At 43.3% G+C, this 11,616-nt stretch overlaps 1 protein-coding gene across 1 annotated transcript; it reads left to right on the top strand.

The window, feature by feature from the left end:
- Positions 1 to 1,877: 1,877 nt before the first annotated feature.
- Positions 1,878 to 11,302, top strand: RMDN3 (regulator of microtubule dynamics 3; the record flags this gene model as incomplete). The annotated part of the gene is made up of 5 exons (XM_010193332.1): positions 1,878 to 2,073; positions 2,805 to 2,951; positions 7,340 to 7,607; positions 9,938 to 10,040; positions 11,242 to 11,302. Coding segments are annotated over 5 exons (775 nt in total), but the record flags the coding sequence as incomplete, so codon positions are not given.
- Between the last annotated feature and the right edge of the window lie 314 nt (positions 11,303 to 11,616).

Genomic DNA, 11,616 nt, shown 5'->3' with positions numbered 1-11,616 from the left:
GTTTCTTTGAAAATAGGTGACAAAAAGGCTTCCTGCAGCGGACAAAGCCTAATGCCAGCCCTGCCATCCTAGCCCGGCCTTCGCCGTGGGCTTTTAAGAGCTGATTTGGAGCTGTAAAGTTCACCCGCTTGCTGCCGAGCTCCAGTGGGGTTGGAATTTTGAGCTCCTAAAAGTGCTGCTGCATAAATCCGGGCTTGTTTCTGTTTATCCAGGGCTGTGCAGACGGCAGGGACAGAAAGCAAAGCCACGTTTGTTCGCAGTGATCGCTCGGATTTTACAATTATGCTGGTGGCACCCAGGGCTGAGTGAGTGCAGGTGCCCTTTGGTGATACAGGTTGTTCAGTAGGCTGGATTTAAAAATAAAATCACTCATAGGGAAAAGCTTTCACTTTAATATTTCTCTTTGGTTATCTGAAGGCTTGTCTTTGCTATTGTGTTGGGGTGGTAATTTGTGAAGTTTGAGTAGTTTGTGAGCAGTGTTTTAATGTGTGATGTTGCTGAGCCAGGGCTTAGATACTTGTACATCGGTGTTTTCCTAACAGTTCCTGTATTCTGTGCAGCACTGCAGTGGTGACAGGAGAGCGAATACACCCCTGTGGCTGGGAGAGGCTGGGAACTATTGCTGCAATAGGTGCCTGACCTGATTGCTGAAAAGAAGGAATCGGTTGATCCACTTTGTTGTGAATGACCTCATTCATGGTTATCAATTTGTAAAGGGCGAGTGTCAGGAGGAAGGAGCCAGGCTCTGCTCTGGGATGTCCAATGACAGGACAAGGGGCAATGGGAGCAGCTGGAGCATAGGAGGTTCAACCTGAACATGAGGACAAACTTTTTTACTGTGAGGGTGACAGAGCACTGGACCAGGCTGCCCAGAGAGGTTGTGGAGTCTCCTTCTCTGCAGACATTCAAAACCCGCCTGGCCGTGTTCCTGTGTGACCTGGTCTGGTGATCCTGCTCTGGCAGGGGTTGGACTGGATGAGCTTTGGAGGTCCCTTCCAACTCCTGAGATTCTGTGATTCTGTGAATATAAAAATACTCTGAAATGATTGACTTAACTGGTAGTATATCTATTTATAATATTTATGTGCTTTCAAGAGAAGATGTAAAATCCCCAGCTGTAAATCTGTTCTTGCATGCTGATGGATCATGCTGTATCTGCAAGAAGATTTAAGGCTCAGGTTGGGAAAAGTTCTAGGCTTGCAGTAGAAGCCGCTGACACATCTTGGTGACTGAACTGCTATTTGAAGTCCGGTGTCTCCTCTTTGGCTTTCTGTGGTTCTTTTTTTTTCCTTGAATAAGAATTGAGGTGGTTTTGTGTTGGGTTTGTTGGCTGTTGTTGTTGTTGTTTTTAAGAACAGGTCTTTTTTGGCCAATTTAGCTTCCGTTGTTCTTGTTAGTTGTCACATGCTGTTTCATAAGCTGGTTGCTTTCCTGGCTGATCATCTCCCAGGTTGATCACAACGTCGGTTTTCACTGTGATGTTAGTACAGAAGTCTGTAGACCAGGAATTAAATTAATTTGCAGTAAGGACTTTTTAAAAAGTGGCAGTTTCCTTATCTACAGTAATTTCTGTGATACTCAGTATGGATTTTTTTTTTCCTCTTTTTGAAACAATTTTTACAAGGGGATTTTTCTAGAAATGCAGTGAAAAGAGCTTTATTTACCCCCAGTTGGTAAGTGTGGCTAGGTGCTGGTGTCGGAGAAGAGAGCAGCAAACCAGCTGAAGAACCCAAAACCTCAGGCCAAGTCAGGCAGCCATAGCTGACACCAAGCTTTGTATCCTCCATCTTCTGGAAACAAAATTGTGCTGAGATTTCCCATGTGAACTCATTTCCTATTGCATCTAATGAACTTTTTCTCTTCTTGTTTGCCCCAAGTTGTGTCCAGAGTGCCGATTCCTGCAGAGGAAGGAGATGCTGCTGCGTACACAGCTCTCCTAACAACCAATGAGCAGCGGGATGTGCTGGAGCGCCTCGACTTTGTGTTGAGAAACATTTCCGAGCTAAGAAGAGAAGTGAAGGAGCTACGAAACAGCCTGCAGCAGTTAGCTACAGAAATAGTTGGCGAAGTCAGGTATCGGCCCTACCCCTTTCTGTCTTTTTCTACCCTTGTGTGTAGAAGAGTTTTACCATACTCCATAGCGTGGTAAAACAGCCATCGTTGAGTATGGTAAATTTAAAATCCAAAAGTGGGGAAAAGTGTTTATCTGATTTCCTCTGGCATTACGTCTTGATCTGCAGGGAGATTAATGTAAAAAACAATAATAAATAAAAGAATATGTTTAGCCAGGGTTGTGTTTTTTCCTCTGGAATATTAAATACTGACACTTGCTTCGTGTTCTAGACTGCGAAGGTTGTTCTGCAGATGTTTGTCTCTTACTACTGCTGTTTTCTCTCTGGTGCCTACTGTAGGTAACTTTTGATATAGAATAAAAGGTCCTGTGTTCTGTGAAGTGTTTCTGGATTCCTTTGTCCCTGTTCATTGAGGAAAGCAGAGGAATGTGTGTGATCTGACTGCCCCCTTGTACGTGGAGTGCGTACATGGATTGTACAGGGACCAAGCCTGGTAGCTGTAGGATATGATGGTCGCTGTAGGGCAGCGGGATGTTTGTATGAGCCAGAGCAAGTCAGCTTGTGAGTTCTTTGGATATAACATGGATTGTACAGGGACCAAGCCTGGTAGCTTGTGAGTTCTTTGGATATAGAGCAAATTGGATAGAATCTGCTAGAGAGGAGAAGGGAAGTGAAACAACAGACATTGCGCTATCGAATGTGCCTTTGTTTTTCTTTTTGCCTTCCTCAAAGGTCCCATCTGGAAGAAACCCAGAAAGTAACTCACCGGAGGCGGTTCCAGTTCTCTAGAGAACGAAGCGATTCCACGGGCTCCAGTTCCATTTATTTCACAGCCAGCCCAGGAGCAGTCAATACAGACGACGGAGAAAGCGAAGGAGGGTAAGCAGAGCACCGTTAGAAGCAGCTTCTACGGGTTTTGGTGCCCAATTACCAACGTGTGAGCAGTTTATACCATAAAGGAAGGGATTTTATCCCCACCGCATGTCTGTCATCCTGGTTGTATTTGTTTTTATTACAGTAAGTTTACTACTGCCAGGGCCAGACTGAGAGAAGTGCAACAATATCAACTTACAGAGAAAAGGGGAAAGACAAAAAATTACAGATAGTTTTTAAGGGGTTTTTTTAAACAATAATTTGATAAGGGAACCTTGCAGGAAGAAGGGAAGTAGAAGTCCAGCCTGGAACTTGGGTGAGAGAGTTTATAAATAAAATTTTCATGCAGTAATATATTTTAGGAAATACTTGAGGAAGTTAAAAATACATTACAGTTAATTAAACTGACTTGGGCTAGGATGTTTTTTGCAGGTTTTTCTCAGTGTGTCACACTGATCAGTTGGGTTGTTTAAATTCTTATCGTTTAAAAACGGGTGAAAGCCGCACTGTAGTTTAAGAACAATAGTAAAAATTACAATATAGATGCAAGTATTGTGATACTAGATAGCAGACAGGAGGTCTACTACATATGTGTGTGTGACTGCCACCTTTCTGATGAAACACTTCTCTTTTGTGCCTTAACTGGACAAATTCTGTAGCTTTTGAGGCATGCGTGTTCAAAAACAAACGGCACTGGCCGTATGCATTTTCCCAGCAAGTTGAAATGAAGTGTAGGTTAAAGAGAGGAGTTAATTATAGCACTGAGAGCAAGGCAGGTGGAATTTTGTTGTGACACACTGTTCGGTGGCAGCTAAATGACCAGTGAGCTGCTGCACACTGGCACTTGGTAGCACGGGTTTGTAATCGGGGGACAAAGCAGCTGTTACTGTGGCAGCGTCGTAGAAAAAAGGACACAGGTGTGCAGGAACACGGGCTTTGTGACTGCCATGAACCCGTGTCATTGCAGTATTTCCTCTTCAGAAGCTGGAATTGGTGAAGCGGGCAAGAGCTGATGTGATCTCGTTCAGGTTACGGAATGGCTTTGTTCGTATGAAGTGGGCGTTCAAATGAAAGCCAGATTTGGGAGTGAGTGATTCACGATGGTGGAATAGGTAACAAGGCTGCGTATTTTAAAACTGTAGTTGATTCTGAAGACAAGACCTTGCCATCTAGATAGTAACAGATGCCTTGAGTCATCAGGGTGCCAGTGTATTTTGTAAAGCAAGCTGAAAAAGATGGTCTTTCTCAACAGGTGCCGACCCTAGGTGTCATCTTATCATTAGAAGATTTCAAGTTATGATTGAGACCAACGGTATTTCTAAGGTTCAGAGAAGGCATCCTTCTTAGAGGGCCTCGAGTGAATGGTGGAGCAGGGATATATTTTACTGCAAAATCTCATTACTTTATTGGGAACTTGGTGATAGTTGGAGGAGTTCTTACATTTTATTTAAGATCTGTAATTAGGTGTAATGACCAGTGTAGAGAATTAATGGATAAGCAGCTCTCATCTGATTTTAAAAGAAAAGAAAAAATTGAATAGTATATAATTTTTCACTCTGGTATTTGCCCTGTACAAATAGCTATAATATTAGTCTGTTCAGGACCAACTGCCTTTAGTATGCAATATTGTCTTTTAGAGATTTCAATACTAAAATTTTCCAGTAGAAAATGAGGGTAGGTAATGTAAATTTTGGAAAAGAATATTTAGGCTTTTTAGCAGATACTGGGAGGAAGAGGGAGATTATTCTCAACAGATAAATTCCAGCTGGGTATTAATTTCTGGCAATTGTATCCTTTTAATGAAACTCAGAAAGCAGAGCTCACGTTTCAGCTTTATTTTGTAAACTGCACGGACATAAGCATCTTCTCCAGTTTCATATACAGTTCACCAAAATCACCACGAGCTTTCAGGAGTGCAGAGATCCTGGGCTGCTTAATTTCCCTATATTGCTTTGGCACTGTGTTGGTCTTCTGGGCTTCTTTGCCTCCTCTTTCCGTGTGCTGCTTTTGTTCCACATAGTATGTTTTCATTTTCCTCCAGGGTGCGTGCCAGCCAGAGGCCTCAACATACTAAAGCATTTAAGAACTTTCCATCCTCGTAAACTCAAGAAAACAGGCTGCTAACATCTGAATCCCTTAATCTTCCTGAAAACTCTTGAGTTTATGAAGTTACATACGGTATTACTTGTCTTTTTAAACTGGCAGCATCTTGTATGAACTGTCTCGGAGAAAACACATTTTTGTGGTGGAGGAAAGAAAGGTGTATATGAGCCATCCATTGGTGCTTGTTCTTAAAGACCATATTGTGTTTTGTGAGCCTTCAATGGGGAAAGTGTTTTGCAGGTGCTACTAAAATGCTGTAGTGAGGCAGTATCAGAGCTGCATAGCCCACATCTGTGCTGCATAGGATGTTAGGATGGGAAATAGAATTTGAAGTGTTTGTGTTTATCGAAAATGAGGTAGTCTGGAGAACTGATAACATCATTAGTCGTAAGAAAATAGCAAGAAATGAAGCTTTTAATCTGAAACAGAGCTGTGCCAGTGTCACCTACCACCCTGTTGCTACATTAACTGTTAGTTTAGTGCTGCCTGCGTAATGTCCAGCGTGTCTTCTTGTAGTGCTTGCTTTGCTGCCTTTGCAGTGCTAAGGCTGACTCTTACTCTGTTTCTTGTCTGAAAATGTCTTAGTATAAAGTGGTGCACTTTTAAATTTATGGGTGAGGGCTGGGGGCTGTGCTGAGTGAGAGTTTTTGTTTAACTTCTACCAGAGAGGGAAATACTTGAGCGTTATTGATGGTTCTCAGGAAATTGAAGCTTTGATAATGTGTCTCCTTATCTCTGCATGACCAAATTGCCATAGCTGCTTGCTTCCGATATGGATTTCAGTCACGTATCTCTGTCACCAGACAAAGGCAGCTTCACACACAGAGCACTGGGCTGTGCCACAGAGGGGGAAATTCAGGCAGGACAGAAGGGAGTGCAGCTGTAGTTACTGACTGCTCCTGGACTGCAATGACTTAATTCTGGTAGAACTCGTAAAGCTGGCGTGGGCACAGTTTAATAGGGTAACAGTTACAGATGTCCCCAAGAATTAAGTGTTTATGGGACTTGAAGTAGATTTCACACACAGAATCACACACAGAATCGCTCGGTTGGAAAAGCCCTCTGAGATCATCACGTCCAACCGTTCCTGTCTACCCCTAAACCATATCCTTAAGTACCTCATCTACCCGCTCTTTAAACACATCCAGGGATGGTGACTCCACCACCTCCCTGGGCAGCCTGTTCCAGCTTCTGACGACCCTCTCAGTAAAGAACTTCCTCCTTATCTCTGACCTGAACCTCCCTTGGCACAGCTTGGTGCCATTTCTTCAAGAAGGGAGCTTTCTGTTCGGATGAACCAACAAAATCAGAATATGGAAGTGCACATTCTTAAATTACTGCGTGCCTTGTGCTTATTCTTCAGTTAAAAGCTTGCAGATAAATTTGAGGGGGACAAATAGTCTAATTTTTAAATAAATTAATTCTGTAAGTAGACACCCCACTGCAATGGTATCAGTCAATAGATCAGGCTGTTTTAAATTTCCAGCTTAGGTGCCTGTATATGATTTTTGGGAGCTAAATTGTATCCATTTTCAGAAACATTGATCTGAGCTTTATCCTGGTTCATTTGACTAGTTTATCAGCCAATCATGGCCTGGGTTTTTGTACACGTGGTGTCTTTCTGTGACTCATCTGCTATTTCCTTGCTGGACTTCTTACTCATGTGAAACAGTTTTGGTCACATTCCTACTGCTTTGCACCTTTTCACATGTCAGTGTAAACAAGCCGTGTCGTGTTTAGCTCTCAAACAAAATGATGGAGACACTAGATACTGCCAAAAGAGCTGTTGTGTCTGAAGTTTCCTGGAACAGGCTGAAACCCTCAGGTTATGTTTTCCAAATGCTTTACTGTGTCAAACCTTTTGTTGAAATTCTCTTTTATAATCTGTGCATTGAACTGAATTGTCCTGACTCTGTTCTTAGTTGGTTAATTCTCTTACGTTGAAGTTAGAAGGACTGAGAGAAGCTGTTCGGGTATGCACGTGAGATGTGGACGCTTGTGACAGAGTTCCCCTTAACTTTTGGGGGAATGCTTTCTTCAGCTTTTTGAGGTTCTGTAAATTACATTAGAAGTGATGATTGGAGTGTTGTTTGAGAGCCGTGGACTGTACATCTCCAGGATGAACTAAGATACTCTTATACAGTATACTATAACATAGTAACTATGTTCTAACTATAGAACTCAGGAAGAGTTGTTTTTTCTGCACTGTATGTATGAAAGTGTCATAGGCCGCACAGCATCTCCTCTAACTGGTTTTGCATTGTGTTGGGTTTTTTTTCCTTATCTCAAAGGTACACCACAGCCAATGCTGAATCTGATTACGACCGGGAGTCTGAGAGAGAGACTGAAGAAGGGGAAGATGAAGTGAGCTGTGAAACAGTGAGAACTGCACGCCGGGATTCCCTGGATCTTGTCAACGAGGATGAAGTGAATTTAACCTTGGATTCCTCACTGGAGGAAGGACTGGGTCAGCTACTGCAGCAGGCTGACCGCTTGCACGACGGCGATGAGCAGGAGAAGAGAGAGGGATTCCAGCTGCTGCTGAACAATAAACTGGCGGTAAAGGTTGCCTTTTTAAGTTTTCCAGCAGTGAGTGGTGGTTTCAGCTAAATGGCTGGGAAAGAGGAAATTGCATATCTTAGCAGAGTCCAGGTCCTACCTCACAACTAGGACAGCTTCCAGTGGCCAAAATTGTTCCCAGCCAGTTCCCAGTTGCTTTCTGTCTTGGAACTGTGTGTCTCATCGTGTCATCACTTTCCTGAGCGAACACACTGTACACGTGTAAAATAACAGTACTGTGTGTATACTGTAAACTTGGCCAACGTTTTGAGAACGTTTACCTTGTTGCACATGCAATGGTTCAGCCTATGCCCAGGGAACTTGGCCCTTCCAAGTGCTGCCCAGTGCACGTATACACCACGTTCATGAAATAAATAAGTTGCATATTCAAACAGAAAGGTTAGGCAACACTTAGGTTTTACTGTCAGCATCTGTTAGTGTTTACCTAAGTGCTGCACAGCCAGCTTCAGAAACCAGTCTGAGGTTACCAGCCTTTTAAAAAATCAAACCCTTTTTTGGCTGCTGTATTTCCAGGAGGAACAGAAGGAAAGAAAGAACAGGTAACAAGATGGTTTTTTTCTACTCTGCCCTGGTGAGACCGCATCTGGAATATTGTGTCCAGTTCTGGGCCCCTCAGTACAAGAAGGACAGGAACTGCTGGAGAGAGTCCAGCGTAGGGCTACAAAGATGATGGAGGGAGTGGAGCATCTCCCTTCTGAGGAGCGGCTGAGGGAGCTGGGGCTCTTTAGTTTGCAGAAGAGGAGACTGAGGGGAGACCTCATTCATGTTTATAAATATTTAAAGGGTGAGTGTCACGAGGATGGAGCCAGGCTCTTCTCAGTGACAAACAATGATAAGACAAGGGGTAATGGACACAAACTGGAACACAGGAGGTTCCACTGAAATTGGAGAAGAAACTTCTTCTCAGTGATGGTGCCAGAGCCCTGGCCCAGGCTGCCCAGAGAGGTTGTGGAGTCTCCTTCTCTGCAGACATTCAAAACCCGCCTGGACGCCTTCCTGTGTAACCTCATCTGGGTGTTCCTGCTCCGGCAGGGGGATTGGACTGGATGAGCTTTGGAGGTCCCTTCCAATCCCTGACGTTCTGGGATTCTGTGATTCTGTGAAGAAATGACAGGCGTGTTGGCTTCTGAAATTCTCTTGCATGCTCCTTTCTGGTGATTCTCCCACTTTCTTTTATTTACAATTCTCTCATGAAAGAAACCAGACTGTTAGGCAGTTGTGTTTTAATGTTCTTCTGTTTTTACTTTCTTAAGCAAGTTTGAGTTTGTCAGATTGTATCCACTTCAGATTTAGCAGCTACCTACAGTACTGTCTGACATTTAAGAGCAAGTCAGGATATGAAATTGTTTGAATGCAGACTGAGGCATTAAAAAAGTAAAATTCAATTTGTGAGTTTTAATGAAGTGGTGAGGTTGAGGGTGATTCCCACCTCCCCCACCAGTGTTTTGTGGGTAGCAGAGACTGCTGAAGAATCGACCCCAGTGTGGCCTTTGAAGTGGAGGGGTTTCTTGTTAGAAGGTGGCAAATTAGACCTGTACCAGCAGTGTGGCGTTGTAAGCTTAACTATAAATATGGCCATCCAGTTTGCTCTTTTGTGGTTCTGCTTCAGCTCTTGTAGAGTTGGGGCCTTTTAAGGTTTCAAAAAATCACAGAATCTCAGGAGTTTCAAGGGTCCTCGAAAGCTCATCCAGTCCAACCCCTGCCAGAGCAGGTCACACAGGAACGTGTCCAGGTTGGTTTTGAATGTCTGCAGAGAGGGAGACTCCACAACCTCTCTGGGCAGCCTGGGCCATGTTCTGTCACCCTCACAGTAAAAAAGTTTTTTCTCATATTCAGGTTGAACCTCCTGTGTTCCAGCTTGCACCCATTGCCCCTTGTCCTGGCATTGGACATCACAGAGCAGAGCCTGGCTCCTTCCTCCTGACACTCGCCCTTTACAAATTTATAAACATGAATGAGGTCACCCCTCAGTCTCCTCTGCTCCAAGCTAAAGAGACCCAGCTCCCTCAATATTCCAGATGTGGTCTCACCAGGGCGGAGCAGAGGGGCAGGAGAACCTCTCTGCCCTACAACCACCCCCCTCCTGATACACCCCAGGATGGTGTTGGCCTTCTTGGCTCAAGGGCACACTGCTGGCTCATAGTCATCCTGCTGTCCACCAACGCCCCCAGGTCCTTTTCTGCCTGGCCACTTTTCAGTCACGAATGTCTTTGTGACTTCTAATACGTGCCTCCACTTGATTTTTCTTTCTTATGCTCTTTGTCAATGGCAGAATGGGTGCTGATGTATAACATTTGTTTTTACTGCAGTATGCAGACCAGAAGGACTTCCTCTGGCGCCTGGCTCGAGCGCACAGTGATATGTGTGAAATCACACAAGACGCAGATGAGAAGAGATCGTACGCATCCGATGGTGAGGAATTGCGTGTTTGAGGCAAAGGAGGCGGGATGCTCGGAGCTGACATCACACTTCACAGTTATAAACCCTATGCTTGCAATTAATGTGGTGGATTTTTTTTCTTTAATTTATTTTTTTAATGTGAGTAGTTAGCAGTACTGTGGAGATAAGTGTTTAAAATGTCTGCTTTCTGACAGATAGTGTAAGTAGACCAAGGGCAAGTTAAAGGTAAGTTTGTTTCTCAAACCTGTCATCCATATCCTTTGTGGTATTAAGATAAATAAGGTTTTGCTGTAACACATTTAATGTCTTGTGTTGCTAACAAGTGCACATATAAAAGACAGATATATTTAAACTGTCTCTTTACTTAAAGGAATCAGTTTAGTTTTGTTCCCTCATTATTCTTCACTGTCTCAAGCGTGGTTTGTTTGCAAGATTGTAAAAACATAATCTTTGTTGAGATGTGCCCCAAAAGCTACTATTCTAACTAATTTCTGTCCTGGTCATTATACACATAACTAAATATAATCAGTTAATACTATTACTATCTAATATAAGCATTCTTTTCCGGAAATCAGTGAAGCCATTTAAAACTTGAAGTTTTAAGTTTTCTTTTGATAGTCCTTTCAGCCTTCAGGTTTTTTTGAGACTGCAGGTTCTTGGAGGAAAGAGGAAAAGTGGGGCAGGTCCTAGATCTGAGGCTGTGAAATGCATCAGAACAAAACCACTGAAAACTGTATCACAGAATCCCAGACCGTTGGGGATTGGAAGGGACCTCCAAAGCTCATCCAGTCCAATCCCCCTGCCGGAGCAGGAACACCCAGATGAGGTTACACAGGAAGGCGTCCAGGCGGGTTTTGAATGTCTGCAGAGAAGGAGACTCCACAACCTCTCTGGGCAGCCTGTAGTAGTTCACTTTTCTCCACGTGGTGTGGAAGATGGCATCCTCACAGATAACTGTACACCCAAATGAGGTGAAACCATGTTGACAGATCAACACAGTACCACGAATTTGTGTGATCTCTTTTAGCGGTCTTGGACGTTCCACATCACTGCAAGATTATGAAATGATTTGTGTCTTTTCAATCCAAATGCATTATAAAATCAACGGATTTATGACTTTTACGCCGTTCTGTTATTGTACTCGAACAGACTGAGAGATAGAAGTAAAGAGAGAAAGCAGCTGAATTTCTTACCTCTGACCGCTTATTTGCAGGGAAAGAAGAGCTAGAAATTGCCTTACAGAAATGGGACCAAAGTGCTGAGTGCCATCAATGGTATGTAACTTTTTACTACTTGCTTTTAAGAGGCATAGGAAAAGGACTTGGAGACTGCTGTGAGCTGAGCTGCAGTTAAAAAATAAATAATAATTTTAAAAGCTTATTTTCTCTTAGTTGGAGCATTCTCCGTTGATGTTATTTTCCTTAAGAAGCCATTTTTAACAGCTTTTGTTAACTGGTGTAAGTAATGGCTTGACAGATGCTAGATTTGGTTGTGGTCATAGTAGTAAACTTCGCTTTGCTTGTGTCAATTAATTATGAATTTCTCTCTGAGAAGAGATGGCCGGAAGAGTTCTTGAGCAAAAGCTCCC

Source organism: Mesitornis unicolor, unplaced genomic scaffold (assembly GCF_000695765.1).
Source record: "Mesitornis unicolor isolate BGI_N332 unplaced genomic scaffold, ASM69576v1 scaffold2991, whole genome shotgun sequence".
Taxonomy (NCBI): Eukaryota; Metazoa; Chordata; class Aves; order Mesitornithiformes; family Mesitornithidae; genus Mesitornis; species Mesitornis unicolor.
Note: the sequence above shows the minus strand (reverse complement) of the source record. Positions and strands in the feature narration are given on the sequence as shown.